The 15,857-nt window shown below is 40.8% G+C and overlaps 2 protein-coding genes across 3 annotated transcripts in view; one reads left to right on the top strand and one right to left on the bottom strand.

Annotated features, from left to right (window-relative positions):
* Positions 1 to 511: 511 nt before the first annotated feature.
* On the bottom strand, positions 512 to 7,492 carry BFAR (bifunctional apoptosis regulator). Of its 2 annotated transcripts, none has more exons than XM_068206762.1 (8): positions 7,335 to 7,492; positions 5,932 to 6,262; positions 4,904 to 5,102; positions 4,406 to 4,575; positions 3,648 to 3,792; positions 3,225 to 3,395; positions 2,568 to 2,770; positions 512 to 1,687 (listed from the first exon to the last, which is right to left on the bottom strand). In XM_068206762.1, the coding sequence occupies exons 2-8, from the start codon at positions 6,195 to 6,197 to the stop codon at positions 1,495 to 1,497; spliced, it is 1,347 nt and encodes a 448-aa protein (XP_068062863.1). In that variant the 5' UTR covers positions 6,198 to 6,262; positions 7,335 to 7,492; the 3' UTR covers positions 512 to 1,494. The 2 variants fall into 2 exon arrangements, with proteins under 2 accessions (XP_068062863.1, XP_068062864.1); XM_068206763.1 differs by lacking the exon at positions 7,335 to 7,492 and adding an exon at positions 7,118 to 7,271.
* A 2,952-nt stretch (positions 7,493 to 10,444) lies between these two features.
* Positions 10,445 to 15,857, top strand: part of PARN (poly(A)-specific ribonuclease) — a 46,217-nt gene continuing 40,804 nt past the window's right edge. Inside the window, exons 1-9 of the mRNA XM_068206761.1 lie at positions 10,445 to 10,526; positions 10,813 to 10,890; positions 11,759 to 11,838; positions 12,195 to 12,262; positions 12,357 to 12,438; positions 13,088 to 13,148; positions 13,800 to 13,965; positions 14,177 to 14,242; positions 14,998 to 15,036. Coding sequence (XP_068062862.1) covers positions 10,508 to 10,526; positions 10,813 to 10,890; positions 11,759 to 11,838; positions 12,195 to 12,262; positions 12,357 to 12,438; positions 13,088 to 13,148; positions 13,800 to 13,965; positions 14,177 to 14,242; positions 14,998 to 15,036 — 659 coding nt within the window. The 5' untranslated portion in view covers positions 10,445 to 10,507. The remainder of the gene's footprint in view (positions 10,527 to 10,812; positions 10,891 to 11,758; positions 11,839 to 12,194; positions 12,263 to 12,356; positions 12,439 to 13,087; positions 13,149 to 13,799; positions 13,966 to 14,176; positions 14,243 to 14,997; positions 15,037 to 15,857) is intronic.

A 15,857-nucleotide genomic window follows, 5' to 3' on the forward strand; every position in this document is an offset into this window, starting at 1 on the left:
AGGTGCTTATTTGATATGGCTGAAACTCCTTACTCTGTGTACACCCTGAATTTCCTGTAAGCACAGAGAGGAAATTCTACCCTTAGAACTTTAGACCCAGATTTACAAATGCAAATGCAAGCCATCACCAAAACAGAAACATGAAAAAATGTAGAAGCTGTTGGGACCAACTGGCTTTCTCACAAGTGTTTGATCCTGCACAGCAAGAGTTTATGAAACTCAGAAGTATATAAACCTCATCAGGATGTAAAGCTGGTTTTAGCTAGGGTCACTTCACAGATATTTTTAACCCTTTGGGAAGAGAAATCAGTACCCTGAACTGATGAATAATACATTTTGTACCTGCAGATTTTAACAGTTATAGAGCCAGAAGTGTTTTATGTCTACTTTCACCCATGACAACTTACTCAAAGATGCACGGCTAAAGAGCAGGTTTGCACAAGTCAAAGCTAATGACATGTACTTCAATATTAGAAAAAAAAATCAAAACCCAAATTATCTATAGGAATAGTGAAGATTTCAAGAGACATCTTTAATCGTGAAAAACATTCATAGGCAAATTTAGCTAACATTACTGACACAAATGAAATAAACAAAACAACAAATCAATGCAGACTGCAAGGGGACAAAGTTCTTGGAAGAAATCTTACCTTTCGATTCAGTCAAAAAAACATACATTAACAAATGTCAATCCTGCTTACACAAGTAACTTTCCAGTCAATATTTGCTCACAGACATAGATACATACATTATATTGCCATAAGTAATTACAGTGTCAGGTCACTTTTCCAAAATAATTATTTGTAAGAGATATTTAAGAATTTAAGAATTAGCAACAGAATTCAAGAAAAGAGAATGAAAGGAGCTATTGATGAAGTCTAACTGAACTGAATAAAAAATTTCCATGGCAATTATCACATTTTCCAAGACACAAGAAAATTCAAGTAGTCTTTGCCTTCAACTGCAGGAATTTTGGAACAAACTCTACTGTGAGACTGTGTATAGGGCAGTCACAATGCTACATATAAAGAAGACTGAAATAAATTAAGTTCTTTCAACATCAAGCCAATCCAGGAAGGGCACTCCTTTGGCAAACTGAAGTTGAGGAATACAATGCTGGTATGAAATGCTAAGTTTGAAAAGAAAAGGAAAGAAATCACTGTAGCAGTGCAGAAGACACTGACTTTAAGGCAGGCTTGAAAATACACAGAATGCTCAGGACAGAATAAAGAAATTTATCTGATACAGATAGGGTGAGATGACTGTATGAGTTTTACATGGCTATACAGAAATGTGCTTTTTTTTTCCAACAGAAAATTCCTTTTTCCTTCATCCTCCAATTTGGAATCAGCTGGTTTAAGAGTAACTTACCTTCAAGCTTTTTTGTATGTTTAAATTAACATAATCCACCATTTGCACTGCCACATACATAAAGAAGAAAAGCAAAATTTATTCAAAATGTCCATTTTTAGAAGCTAAACAGCTCAATGCCTATCACTGCACTTGTGTCTCCAGACGCCTTATCTCTGTAACTACAAGATCAATGTTTATAATTGGGTTAAAATACAAGGCCCAGTAAAACAAACAATTGCAGACAAACTGAGGAATAAAAGGCCAAAAAATGGCAACAAAAAGGCCCTGGGTTGAGACTTTCCAGAAATGTCTCCACATTCTGTGAGGAATAGTCCTGTGAAAAGGAAATGGAAAGGTTTAGAGGAATTTTCTGGTTTGTTTTTACCCAGCTCTAAGAAAACTAATAGGTGCTACAGCTTTGAATTACTCAGCCCTTACTCAGGTACCTGTAAAAAACACCATTTTTGCACTCCAGGAAAAGCTTTCCTAAAACCCAGTAGTAACAGATTTAAAGAGGAAGCACTCTGTAGTGCACTCAGACCCCCGAAGCCCAGCAGGTTCCAGTGCCACATCACAGCTCTGCCTCAGGCTGTCCCACGCTCCCTGTGCTGATCTGGGCTCATTCTGCCTTCTATCGGCTGGCAAGTGGAAAACCCAGTACACACCAAAACAAGAATTTCTCCCATACCATTTCCAAAGATCACACCAACTATGAATGTTAATAGGCTAGAGTTAAGACTGAGGTAGTAACAGAAAACAGAAACTCTGATCATTTATCTGAACTAGTATCGGTATAACTGAACTTATTTATGATTCTGAGGACTCATCCCATAATAATTACACTGTATCATGACTAAATTCTGATGTATTTAGTTCTCAGCTGACAGCTAATACCAGGCACCATAAGAGGCAGTTCTCAAGGTAAGGTTTGATATCTCCCAGTGGCTAAGAACATACTTGTTGCTGTTTCCACGTTTGCTACATCTGATATGTAAAATCACCTCTAAGAAACCCTTGGAAGCATGCACAGAAATAAAGGTATTCAAAAGCAAGCAGTAGCATATGTGGGAATGCAGATTCACATGTTTTTATTAACCTCAGAGTTTGGGTTAGACACTCATTTCAGTGAGCAGCTGTGAAATTGTAAGGCTGTTACTTTCTCTTTAAAAGGCCGTGTACTTCCTACCCTCTTCCACAAGCTGTTTAAGACTTACTTCAATTCTCTTCTTGACCACAGCCTCCAAAAGGAGAATAATTCCAGAACAGAGAGCAACATGGCATTTACAATTATAAATCTTGATGTCCAGTAATGCACATCTAGCCAATCCCAAGCAAATTCAGCTATCAGCTGGTATGGCAAAAATAAATACTTTACAGTGAATTCTCTCCATTGCCTCCAAGAAGGATCTTTAAGGTCCTGTAAATTAGGATAAAGAGACTGTTAATCAATTTTATATTAAACTTACTTAATACTGGCTTATTTCCACTAGTCTTTTGTTGAAAAGCTGAGGGTTTTATACACTGAAAGCAGTAATTTATCTTTATTATACTTGCTAGTAAGTGATACTGTAATGCAGTAATTTCCATTAGATTAGAACATCACTTTCTGTAGTCATGTGAACTTCAAAAGAATCAGTTTCACACATTTAAAGTCTTAAAAGCCTAAAATCAATACTATTAAAAGTAATGGTTGCAACACTAGTGATTGCATACAATAAAATCAAAGAACCACTTACTTTGTAGGTGTGTTGTTTTTAAAGTCAGTGTAAAGAGATGAAACGATGAATAATTACATTATGTGTTTTTATCCTGCTAGTCTTAAAATGCTTATAACTAAAGCAAGTAGCAAATTTAATGTTTTGAATACTTACAAGCAATTTTGTGACAGCATCTTCATACTTGTCTTCTTGCATAGGACAAATTGTGTGGATGAAAGGTAGGAAAGCTTCTGCATAATCAAACAAATATAGGTATAACATACTGAGTCTTGGAGAACTCTTCAATGCATACAGAAGAAAGAGTGATTTTCCTGGGTTTACGGCCTAAAAGGTATCAAATTATTAAGTTTCAATCAGTAAAAAAATAACATGAAAGGGACATGCCAGTTCTTAGATTTTCTGACAATCATTTTTCAAAGGGTTGTTTTTCAAATAGAACAGGTCATTAAACTGAGCAGTTTTTACACGGGTAATTCCACTACTTTAACACCCCTCCTGGTTTTAGGAGAATCTTCTTTTAAATTAATTACTTTAAAAATAATATACATGACATGACACACTTTATATAAAATTTACCTTGTATTCCCAAAGGTTCTGCGGTGGTTTAACACCTAAAGTTTTCACACATTCCAGTTCTGCCATAATAGCTCTCCTATGGTTACTGTTCTCTACATTGTAAGGCTCTTTGGTGAAATCCTCTTCAGTCAGTGTTAGGAGCAGTCTACAAAAGCAGAAGAATTAAGAAGGTAAACAGCGCCTATTCACCAAAAAAGATGACTAACAAATACACAACTGCACACTGAAACAGTAAGATACTGATACAAGGTAGCACCTTTTGGGTTAAAGAATCAGAGAATACTTTGGGTTGGCAAACTTTGCGACCTTAAAAGATCATCATTACATTGCATATCAAGTGTTCTACGCCAACTGCATCTCAAAGCCTGGGTTTTAAATTTCTCTATTTTCCAGTTTCCCCTTGCCTGCTACCAGCATGGCTCTTGGGTGGAATACATATGCATATAGCACATGCATATTTCCTCAAGAAAGGAAAGGTGCAAGGGGTGGATAATACATCAGTAGAATTTTACTCTTGGTATCATTTCAGTCTGCATTGTCAGCATTTTAAAAAGTTCTTAGAAAATGTTCAGGTAGCTTGCTACGTATCTACTACTAAAAGTTTTCAACAGCGATTGTTAAAACTTCTAAAATTTATTCTGATACATCAACAGAGTATTCCCACAACCTATGAGACACAGTATGGTCATTTCACAATAAGCCATCCCTAATGAATCTGTCAGTAGTCCAATCACATAACAGACCACCAGGCCTCTCACCTTCCATTTACTTTCTCCAGTAAAAATGTTTCTTTGTAATGTGAAGCCCACGGGCCCAGCTGCTCCAGCCAGACTATCACTTCCTCAGCAGTCCACTTGGCGACAGGCTTGTGGACAAGAAGATCATCTTCAAATTCTCTGCTACTCCAGTGATAGCCAAGTAGAACTACCTACAGGTAGATGACAAAGATCCTTTACTTGCAAAGCAAATACATGAATGATATAAACACAAAAGAGGCTTGACACGTAGAGTCTTCCATTTCATGGAAGTCTAGAACATTCAGGTTTTAAGAAAGAGTTTTGAAGTTTTACCCACTAACTTCCATTTGCTGTACACTGCAGTTGTAGTTCCTGACAGCTCTGAAGGCCACTTTACTTACTCTGCCCAGCTGGAGTCTCTTCTGTGCTGGCAATGTTTTTTCTGTGCATGTACATTTAAGAATATTTGATTGCATGCTTAAGGAAGCAAATAGAGAAAACCAACCAGATGAAACTTACTGCTACACAAGTTAAAGCTGTCAGAACACCTGAGAAAAACCCTCCTCGAGGATTAATTCTTCCTGTGTTTGGAACTGTAGGCATCTGGTCGTTCCCATGCTTTTGGAAAGTTGCTAAGCTGCGTGCTACATCACTGTTCTGTTGAATATCTTCTTTTCTTTGTTCAATGGCATCAGAAAACAGCTTTTCAATAACATCCCTAATAGGAAAAATATTTGTCATTGTACTGTAACCACTGAGGCTTAATATTCAGAAAAGGGAGTAATTTTTGGATTTTTGTTTTCCTGTCTTTACTAAAGACTGTCATCTTTAAAAACAAGAAAAAAATAGTTATTAAAGCTTAGTAAACTTAGAACTTTAACAATTGCTGCCAAACAACATTTTCCTTAGCTTCTAAAGCTAAAATACCACATAACTCCCAAGTTATTTCTTATATAAAATTAGAATTCTGTGTGCCACTGGCAAGCCTCAATTATTAAAAAATGCTAAACAAAAGATAACACAAAAACCTACCATCAATCCCACCATCTATTTATTTAAACATTATTAACCCCAGATAAAGTATTAGTAACAAAACAACCTGTGAGTAATTCCAGACAGCAAGTAGATGTTTTAGCTTTGTTCTGCAATACAATCACACTTCTTCCAATAAATAATTCCTATTACAGAAATTACTACACTGTTATCCAAGATCAATATAACTTAGAATTATTAGAAAACAACTAGCTATATTAGAAGACTGAGGATCCCGCCTCTCCATCTCCCAAAAAATGTAGAAAGGGGGGAAAGTCCTCCCTCTAAACAAACCTCTTCCCTCAAAACAAAACCAACCAACCCATCCTTAATTCTATGTGCTTGAACAGTTCATGACAAGTGTACAAGCTGGAAGTCTTTGGAATTTAAATTTCTTTGTGACAGTTCAGATTACCAATTATCTAAGAATATCTGCAGCAAACTCAAGAAACCAGACAGCTAATTTCTGTGGTTTCATTTATGAAAAAAAGACATTCACAAAATAGTTCCCTCACCTGAGGAGGATGTTGACTTTGGGGAATCCTTCCCATTTTTCTCTGCATTCAGGGCATTCATTCTTCTTGGACGATACCCACCACAAGGCCAAGCAATGCCTACAGAAGCTGTGCCCACAGTTCAGGGTGGTGGGATTGATCAGAATATCATAGCAGCAGTGGCAGAGGAACTCACTGACTGATATCTGCCGACCCAGGCCAGGAGTAGCACACGGCTCAACTTCTGCCCTCTCTGCTTCCCCTCGTAAAGTCTCACCTTCTGCCATTTTCCTTTATGCCTTAAACAAACCGAAAGCTCTCTTAGATCTTCAAACCAGATAAGGCACCACTTCTGCAAAGCAACATGAAAACAGCTATTATAGAAGTTTAGAATTGTAAGGAATGTGATTTATCATTGCACTGCTTTTGACATGGATGGTTTTAAAGTTTTTAAGTAACTCAGCCCTCCCCAAAATGAAACATGATCTACTTTTTCAACAATATATTCATTGCCAACTACAATCAAAACCAGACTCTAGATGTAAACAGCTAGGCTCAATCTCCCTATGCTTTCTTTTCCCATGTTATAAAATACATGAAAGTGAAACAAAATAATTCACTATGATTCACATGACTTCTGACAGTAGCTTTAATCAAGGTTTTAGTAAAAGAAACCAGTCAAAGAAAATATCATTAAAAAAGTATCATCAGAGGATACAAAAATAAAATACCAGTATAACATAATGATCTAATTTACTTCATCCCTCTTCTTTCCAACCATATGGACTAAAACATTATTAACAGAGGTCAATGCTAGACATTGCTGGGGAATGTTAAAAAAAAAATAGAAGTTTGATCCACCAAGTCATATGCTTCAGAATCATAAGGTATTGATCTGCACACCTTCTCAGCAAAGGTCTAAACTCCACATTAACTTTACTTGTAGGTACTTTGTTACTATTACAGAAAATACAGAGATAAGAGTTTAAAATGGCTTACAAGCTTACAAAAAATATATTTGCTTGATGTTCCTACTCCATTCTCTTAGACAGCAGTATATAGTTTCTTAAGAAAAACACTGATCCAGATCATTCACTCATGATATGTTGGAAGATACCAAGAACTAGAAAAATTTCTCCTCAGGCACTACCAAACCAAAATATGATTACACTATCAACCCTGTGGCTCCTGCTTACTACTAACTTACCAACTTGCCATCTAGATCAAGCACGAAGAGGTAAGCACACAGGCAGGTAAAGAACAGCAATTATGAAAAAAACCACAAGTACAAAACCAGAAACCGATAGTGAAATTAGAACCCTTAGACTTCCAAACCTGTATTTCCATGGCAAAGCACAGGCTGTTGGCTTTCTAAAACATGAAACAGTACATGTAAGAGGAAAAATATAGACAAGATTTTGCACCTAAAAACATTCTTCTAGTTTTCCTGAAAGACAGAGGCATGAGAATTTCTGTGGAAAATACAGGAAAAATATTTCACCGCTCAGTCAGCACCAGGTAGGAGCCAGCAGCAGAATGATTCCTAGCTCCTCTCCCGTCTCTTCCCAGCGGCAGCTTCCTGCGGCACGACACAGCACTGCCGGAGCGGGCCGGCGCGGGGGCGGCCCCAGGCCGATGGCCTGCGGCACGCTCGGGCCCCGCGGCGCCCCGGCTGCAGCCCCGGGCCGAGCAGCCCCGGGCCCGCCCCGGGCCCGCCCCGAGCAGCCCCGGGCCCGCCCCGAGCAGCCCCGAGCAGCCCCGGGCCCGCCCCGAGCAGCCCCGAGCAGCCCCGGGCCCGCCCCGAGCAGCCCCGGGCCGAGCAGCCCCGGGCCCGCCCCGAGCAGCCCCGGGCCCGCCCCGCCGCTTCCGCCCCGCGAGCGCGGCGGCAGCGCGGCTCCTCCCTCACCGCGGCCGCTCGCCTGTTTACCTCAAGCGTTTAAAATCACCGCACACGAGCACTGCTACACTCCCACTTCTGGCAATACACACACTTCTGTATTCGTGAGAACTTAGGTACGCTCGCTTACTGTACACTACGCAGCCTTCCTTCGCAGAAACTATTCAAGGCTGATTTTATAGTAAAGATTCGAGGTGTAATCTTAGAAGTAAGTAAGATTTTCAGGTGCTAGTTTGATTGCAGTGCTAATGCATCCTGCACAGAGACTATTCTTACCACATAAGAGTCTATCTCTCCACACATGCACAATTGCTTCTATCAGTCTCTGTTCCCTTACTGAAATTCTTTTTCACTAGTCCAAAAGTATTTGATTCACCCTCTACAACACCCCGACAGGAGGCTGTAGCCAGGTGGGGATGGGCCTCTTCTCCTAGGGAACAAGTGACAGGACTTAAGCTCTACTCTGCACCAGGCAGGTTTAGGTCGGGCATTGGGAAAGGGTGGTGGGACATTGGAATGGGCTGCACAGGGAGCTGGTGGAATCACCGTCCCTGGAGGCGTTTAAGGACTGGACATAGCACTGAGTGCCATGGTCTAAATGATATGGTGGTGTTTGGACACAGATGGGACTCAATGACCCCAGAGGTTTTTTCCAACCTAATTGATACTGTGATTTTTTTTTAAAGTATACCTCTAAGATGCATTTTTTCAACTGTTCAACACAGTAACATTTTAAGATTTTGTTTCAGTTTGATACAAACTACAAGTCCACTTAAAATTACATTTAATTATCCCAGCCTATTTCAAGAAAGAAAATAGTCTCTCATTGTTTTCTCTCTCATATTATCCATTTTTTTCCCAGAGAACCAATCAGCAGATCTTCAAACTACTCTAGCATGACAGAATTCAACCTCTTCTAGATCTGAGGAAGTGCATCCAGATCTACCTTGGTATGCAAGGTGAAAAAGTGGCCCAGAGTACTTGTTCTAGAATATAGTTTTTTACTACTTTTTTGTGTCTTTTCACTTAGTTTCACATTCAACATTCAGTAAAGTAAAAGAGCATACAAGTGTCTGATAGTCTGTGCAGCAGACTTGACTGATGTGAAAACATGGTCTTTCTGTTCCAGTTTATAGAACTTTTGACATACAAAAAAAGCAATGGAATCTCAAACTAACTGCTTGTATTGCCCTCTCCCACATTTTAGGTTCACCTTCTGCTTACATAACAATACATACATGTTGAAGTAAAAAATGTCTACTCTGTGAGACATAGTACTTCAACTCCTGTTGAAGTACTTAATTACAGTACCTTACTGTTTGTCTTGCAGTTGATTTTGTGGGTGAGGGAAGCAAAGAGTTCCCAGATTTGTCAGCTACTTGTGGGAAAATGTCAGGCTTCTAAAACAGCCATCAACCACCTTAAAGTGCCATGAGCACTTTAACCAGAAAGTGCAGAAATGCATCTTAAAAAACTGAGGAGTCCCATGAAAATTTTAGGTTTCAGCCAATTTACTGCAAAATAAAAACATCTCTGTCATTTTAACTAACATCTCACTGGGAGCCATTTAATCATACTAGATGATTTGCTGGGAATGTCTGTTGAATAAATTGCTTATACTGAAAAGGCAAAGCTTAATATTGAAGAATCTTCAAAAGCTCTCTCCACTACATCCTGCATAATTATTTATCCTTTTCTGTATGCAGAAATTACGCCCAACAATTTGTGGAGAACTTTTCATCTGCTTTCATTCTGCTGGAATTCTGAAAAAGATACTTTATAAGCCCTGTGAATTGCAGCCCTGCAGCACAAACCCTGAACTCTTCTGCCGCCGTGCAGCACCTTCTCTCCGGGGCAGCTCCGGCCCGCGGAGCGCTGCTGCGGGCCGATCCTGCTGCGCGCTGAGCGCTGCTCTCCTCCGGCGCGCTGCCAAAATGTCGCTCCTAGCAGAAGACGCTCCTTCTGTAATACGGCCAGACCTCCCCTTCCCCGAGAATTATCATCATTAAGGCATCGTCGCTAGCAGCTCTACACCATCCTCCTGGTGTCTCCTAGGAAGAATCCCATGCCTTCTTCCTTGCTGCTGCTAGTTACGCATTTCTGGCTCTCAGGGCGAGGTCCACATCCATGACATTTCACCACACCCCAGAGCACCGCGGCTGGTGTAAGACTCCCTTCGGCCCGGCAGCCCTGCCGCACCACTCCGGTCCTGCGGCCCGTTCAGAGCACACGGCAGGCTGCCGAAGGCACCGTCCAGACCGCGGCGCCGAGCCCGCGGGCGGACAGGGCGGCGCGGCCCGCTCAGAGCACACGCCAGGCTGCTGAAGGCACCGTCCGGAGCCGCGGCGCCGAGCCCGCGGGCGGACAGGGCGGCGCGGCCCGCTCAGAGCACACGGCAGGCTGCTGAAGGCACCGTCCGGAGCCGCGGCGCCGAGCCCGCGGGCGGACAGGGCGGCGCGGCCCGCTCAGAGCACACGGCAGGCTGCTGAAGGCACCGTCCAGAGCCGCGGCGCCGAGCCCGCGGGCGGACAGGGCGGCGCGGCCCTGCGGGCTCCGCCCCGCTAGGAAATGGCGGCGGCCCCGGGCTCACGTGCGCGCTCACGTGCGGCGCGCGGGGCGGGCCCGGAAGCGCTCGGCGGCGGCGGCGGCGGCGGCGGCGGCGGGCGGTGCCGGGCCGAGCTCGGCGGGCGGGTGCGCGGGATGGAGGTGATCAGGAGCAGTGAGTGACCACCCAGCCCTGCCTTCTGAGCTCTGCGCCGCTGGCGCTAAGCTGTCTCGGTGCCCCGGCGTCCCTGCCCTGGGCTGCCGGCCGCTCCGGCCTTAGCGTCTCCTTCATGGCGAAGGGGTCCCCATTCCCCCGCTCACCCATGAGGCGCAGTCCTGAGCGGGGAGGCGCGGCCCCGAGGCTGAGCGGGCGGCGGGCGGGCCCTGCCCGCCCGAGGGGCGCCGGGCTGCCGGAGGATGTCCTTCGTAGTCTGAAGTGTGTTTTCACCCTTTACCCGCAGACTTTAAGGATAACCTAAATAAAGTGTATGAAGCCATTGAAGAGTCGGACTTCCTGGCCATCGATGGAGAGTTTTCAGGTACGGTTGCACCTCTTTCGTCATTGTGAACTGTTGGCAGTCTCTGAGGGGGGGGTGGTTTGACCTCGGTGCCCGAGTTCGCTCCTGTGATGTATCTCAGAGCTGGCTTGAAAAAGCTAAAGCTGAGGCTACCACAAAGTTATTAAACACGTGTTACATGTGTGATAGCAAGGCTTTGGTCATAGATACATGCCATGCTTATGCTGCTTGTGCTCCCACAGTAATCTTTCAACATGACAACTGATAGTTGTTGCAGCTCAAGGTAAGAAAAGCAGAAGGTGTTATATGTGCCATGAAAGCAATGGATTGGGGTAAGTGAGGGAGATCCTGCGAGTGTTTGGGCAGGGAAAGGCGGCGCTAAGAACGCGTGTGCTTGTGAAACCCTGAAGGTATGTGAAGCAGAGAGATGCTTTAGTAGGTACTTCGCTTTTGGTACGCACAGTTCAGTGCACTGATCAGACTAGGTTTTCTTACATGTGGTGTTTATGGAAGTACAGTTGTTGCATATTGCTTAAGGTGACTAAATTATTCAATAAATCTCTGGGCAATACTCTTCCCATTTTTAGTTTGCCTTTGTTCCTGTATTGTGTTGTGAAGCCCATTTACATTAGGGTACTGGTAGGTCTTGGCCTGCTGTTGACATGTTGAATAGGAGCCAGAATGACAGAGCTTTTGCAGAAGAGCTTTCCTTCTAGAACACCACTATTAAAATGAGTGGCTTATTGCAGTAGTATTTTTTCTCAAATTAAATAATTGTAATACATACTTTAAGTGAAAGCATTTTTCTCAAATTGCCAGGTGTTACATTTGTTTGCTGTGGTTAATTTTGAAAATCTTATCCAAGGCAAAATATGTTCTACTTTTTCAGGGATCAGTGATGGGCCTTCAGTTAGTGCATTAACAAATGGCTTTGACACTCCAGAAGAAAGGTATCAGAAACTTAAAAAGGTAAAGTGTTTACTTGGACTAAAATGAAATCTGAAGCCGCTTTTGGTGCAGCATTTCGTTTGTGTGACCAACAGGAGGAAAGAGAGATGGAACTTGCCTCAGTTCTTGTCTCTTTGTGGAATGGAAGTGCATATTAAAGTCATCTTGGGCCAATAGTAAGATGATTAAATGGGGATAAAAACTAGCAGAACAACTATGGTGTGTTTACTTTAAAATTACCAGTGAAACGACCATTGGTTAAGAAGATTCACTTTACTTAATTTTGAAATGGAGTGAAATCATATGTGGATGCAGCCTAGTAATCTTTAAATATGTGCATGTTTTATTCTCATGCAAAATTTTCCTTTCCTTTCCAGCATTCCATGGATTTTTTGCTCTTTCAGTTTGGCCTTTGCACTTTTAAATATGATGAGACAGAAGAAAAGTATGTTATTCTCTTATTTCTTGTTTTCTTAATTGAGGATTTTCTAAAGAAATACTGATAAGCTGTATTGACATGTAACTCATCTTTTCTACAGGTATATAATGAAGTCATTTAATTTCTATATTTTTCCAAAACCCTTTAACAGAAATTCACCTGATGTCAAGTTTGTCTGTCAGGTTAGTAGAAAAACAGTTTAATTTTATTTGGTTAAGATATACCTGAAACAAACTTCAGCTCAAAAGGTAGAAAAATGTAAGTTTCTGAGTTGGGTTTTTTTCCTTATGAAATAAATAAGCATAGTTAAGAACAATCCCAGAAATGGGAACTTTAAGGGAATATCCTTAATTTTGGTTTTTAAATCTTGTTATGCATTACATTGTGTGATTTCTGCAATTTGGGATATTGTTCCAAACTTGTCAAGATGATTCTATTTTTTCCCCTTTCTCATTGAACTTCTAGTTTCATTGCTTTTTTAATCCTTTATTCTCATCTGCTTATCTTGCTTTCACTGCTTCCTAGGCAATTGCCAACATTTTTCTGGTCTCAGATTTGTTCTCCTGAACCACATATTGCTTTCTTTAGTTTCCTCTCTCCACGTAGCTTGTTCTTTCATCTTTATCTCTTACCATATTCATGGTTCTTCTGCCTTATGGAAGTTGAAAATCAATAAGAAAAATATCATAGCCTAAACTCTCAGTGGTTTCTTTAGGGTCACAAACTTGATTGTTCTTGGCTTTGGACTTTGTATAATTTCTTAAAAAGCATAAAAATAACTGATGCCACAGCTACTTTTGCCAATTGTAAAGCCTTTTTCTCTTGTTGCAGAGTTCAAGTATAGATTTTTTAGCAAACCAAGGATTTGATTTTAATAAAGTTTTTCGCAATGGTGAGTTGTTTTGGTCTGTTTTCAATTTCTTTTAATGTCTGCAAAATTTGTGATGACACCTTTCATTGTTTTTTGCAAAATAAAAAAGGCTGCCATCCATTATACTGTCTTAACACATAATGAAGTTCTTGATTTATTCCTATCCAGTCTACTGTTGTGCTGATGGTAACTCCCTTTCCAAGAATGCATTGCATAGTTCAGCAGAGCAGAATTCCCACTAACATGAGAGCTTGGTTGGTTTTTTTTGTATGGAGGCAAAGCGTGAATAGAGAGTAAGGAGGTGTGGGGCTGTGCAATACATCAGTAGGAATGCCTAGGAAAGGGATCCCAGTGCACTGTGGCTGGGGCTGCTGCAGTCTGTTACTGCTGATGCGCAGAGCAAGGAGAGCAGTGTTCAGTACTGCTGTGCTTGTGACCTGCAGCTCTGCAGTGCTGGGGCTGATGCCTTGTGCAGAGGAGGCTCTGTAGTGCGGTGGTACCAGCTCACCTGGCACGTGCTGCGAGGCTGGACCGACACACGCATCTGCAGCGGATCACTGAAAGGGAAGGGTTTGCTTTCAGCCCGCAGGGGTGTAACAGAGGCAAGTGCTTGAATCCCCATGCATCCCTAATTAGTCTCTAATTATGATGAGCTTTTACTTTTTTTGTTAGGAATTCCATATTTAAATCAGGAAGAAGAGAGACAGCTAAGGGAACAGTATGATGAAAAACGTTCTCAAGCCAATGGTGCAGGATCTCTGTCATACATTTCTCCTAATTCCACAAAGTGCCCTGTAACAATTCCTGAAGATCAGAAAAAATTTGTAGAGAAAGTAGTGTAAGTTAACACTGTTTAATATTCTGATGTTGTTAAAACTAAAATGTGAACAGTAGTGATATTTTCACATGTTGAAGCCATTTCTATTAATTCACTGTTTGTAAAATGCTGCTCTTTTTGTTATGAAGCATTTTCTTGTCTTTTGGAGAGAGTTGTAAACTTCCAAAAAATAAAATAGTAGATATAGAAGCAAATAATCTGTTTCTTCCAGGGAGCAGATAGAAGACTTACTAAAAAATGAAGAAAGTGAAAGTTTGGAACTGGAGCCATGTACAGGGTCAGTTTCTGAAATTGCATTTCTTCTAAATTTTTTTTTTTAGTTGGTCATGTAGAATTAGGGGAGTGACAGGGAAGAATATGTTTACTTGGGTTAACTAGCAAAATCTACATTTGATGAATTTTTGAATGTTGAGAAAATGTGGTGATGTATACGGGTGTTGTAATTTATTTTAAGCTGTAACTTCTTCAGTGTAGTGGCAAAATATTTAAGTATAACCAAGAAATATCTTGTATATGTGAGCTGCCTTTTGTTACTGCTGAAGTGATCCAGAAACCTTGGAGATGCACTTTATAAAGAAACTTTTTGAATCTATTGTGCTATTGGTTGTTCACAGTTGGCAGTGTGTGACTGGTTTTAGTAGGTTTCTTTTCCAAAAATCTATTTAGCTTTGGAAACTAGGTATTTGGAGAATATGATTGTTTTAAAAATTAAAAAAAATTAATTTAGAAACAGCAGAACATGGTGAAGCTGGGCATAAGGTACCATCGCTGTATCTGTATTGGGTGATCATGAATACTCTCTGATGAGAAGATATGTGGGTAACTTTAAAGCATGGTGTAAATGCCTTTACAGTTTGGCAGCTGAACATCAGAATTCAGTAAATCTCTTCCTAGCCTTCAGTTCTGCTAGCAGTGACTCTTGCTTTAAAAATCTTTCTACAAATGAACACTTAGTCAGCTTAAACTGGAAATCATTCCTAGGAGACACTCTGTAAAAGGATTATTAGTAACATGATTGTCTTTTGGTTTTAGATTTCAAAGGAAATTAATTTATCAGACCTTGAGCTGGAAGTAAGTTACTGGTAATACTGCCTTACTGTATATTTTTAGTACTTTTGATAAGAAATCTGGGTAAGATATATCTACTTAACCTTGGAGTGATTAATTTAGACTTTATTTTTCCCTTTAAAAGAAGGCTTCTGTAATGTTCTGTAATGTAATAAATTACATTAAAAATTTTTGTGATGGTTAATTTAGATATTAAAGCTTAGTATTTGTTTTATCCTATGTAAAATCTTTGACTAGAACAGTGCAGCCTAGAATTATGTAACAAATGCAGCATGCTAGGTTTTTAGTGAGCAGAAAGTGCATGTGCTTATACAGATTGTGGGCTTTACCTGAAAAAATAGCAGTTCTATAGTAGGTACTGGTATGGTTATAGTTTTCTGTTGAATGCCAAGCATAAGCACGTCTGATAACTTAGTATATTGCCTAAATAGATCTCTTAAGGCCTTGGGAGAAACTCCAAGGCTCTAGAGTAAGATTTTCACTGTTCTGACTGCAGTTGTAAGATGTGGAAAATATGCAAGTCTTTTTTTGTATGTTTAGTTAATTCAGTGTTGCAGCACTGAATCTGGCATTCTGTTACTTACACTGGAAGCAGATAAAATAAAGCTTCTCTCTAGAAAATGGAATCTCAAGAAGTGAGCTCGAGAACTAATCTGAAAAAAACCAGACATGTTTTCAACCATTTTCCGGTGTCATTTTTTAAACATATCTATAGCTTCCTGTAGCATGTAGTTTTATGCTTTAAGTCTGACACTTAGCCTTGCATCTTCTTTGAGTGGATGTAAGAATGTGTTCTTGAGTTGTGGTTTTTTTAACGTTCAGCA

Source organism: Anomalospiza imberbis, chromosome 16 (assembly GCF_031753505.1).
Source record: "Anomalospiza imberbis isolate Cuckoo-Finch-1a 21T00152 chromosome 16, ASM3175350v1, whole genome shotgun sequence".
Lineage (NCBI taxonomy): Eukaryota > Metazoa > Chordata > Aves > Passeriformes > Viduidae > Anomalospiza > Anomalospiza imberbis.

Excerpts from the sequence above, each read along its gene's own strand:
- BFAR (XM_068206762.1), bottom strand. The coding sequence starts at position 6,197 with ATGGCAGAAGGTGAGACTTTACGAGGGGAAGCAGAGAGGGCAGAAGTT. Across the intron at positions 4,576-4,903 it reads CAGCTTTAACTTGTGTAGCA|GTAGTTCTACTTGGCTATCA; the intron begins GTAAGTTTCATC and ends ATCTACCTGTAG. Across the intron at positions 3,396-3,647 it reads AGAACCTTTGGGAATACAAG|GCCGTAAACCCAGGAAAATC; the intron begins GTAAATTTTATA and ends GATACCTTTTAG.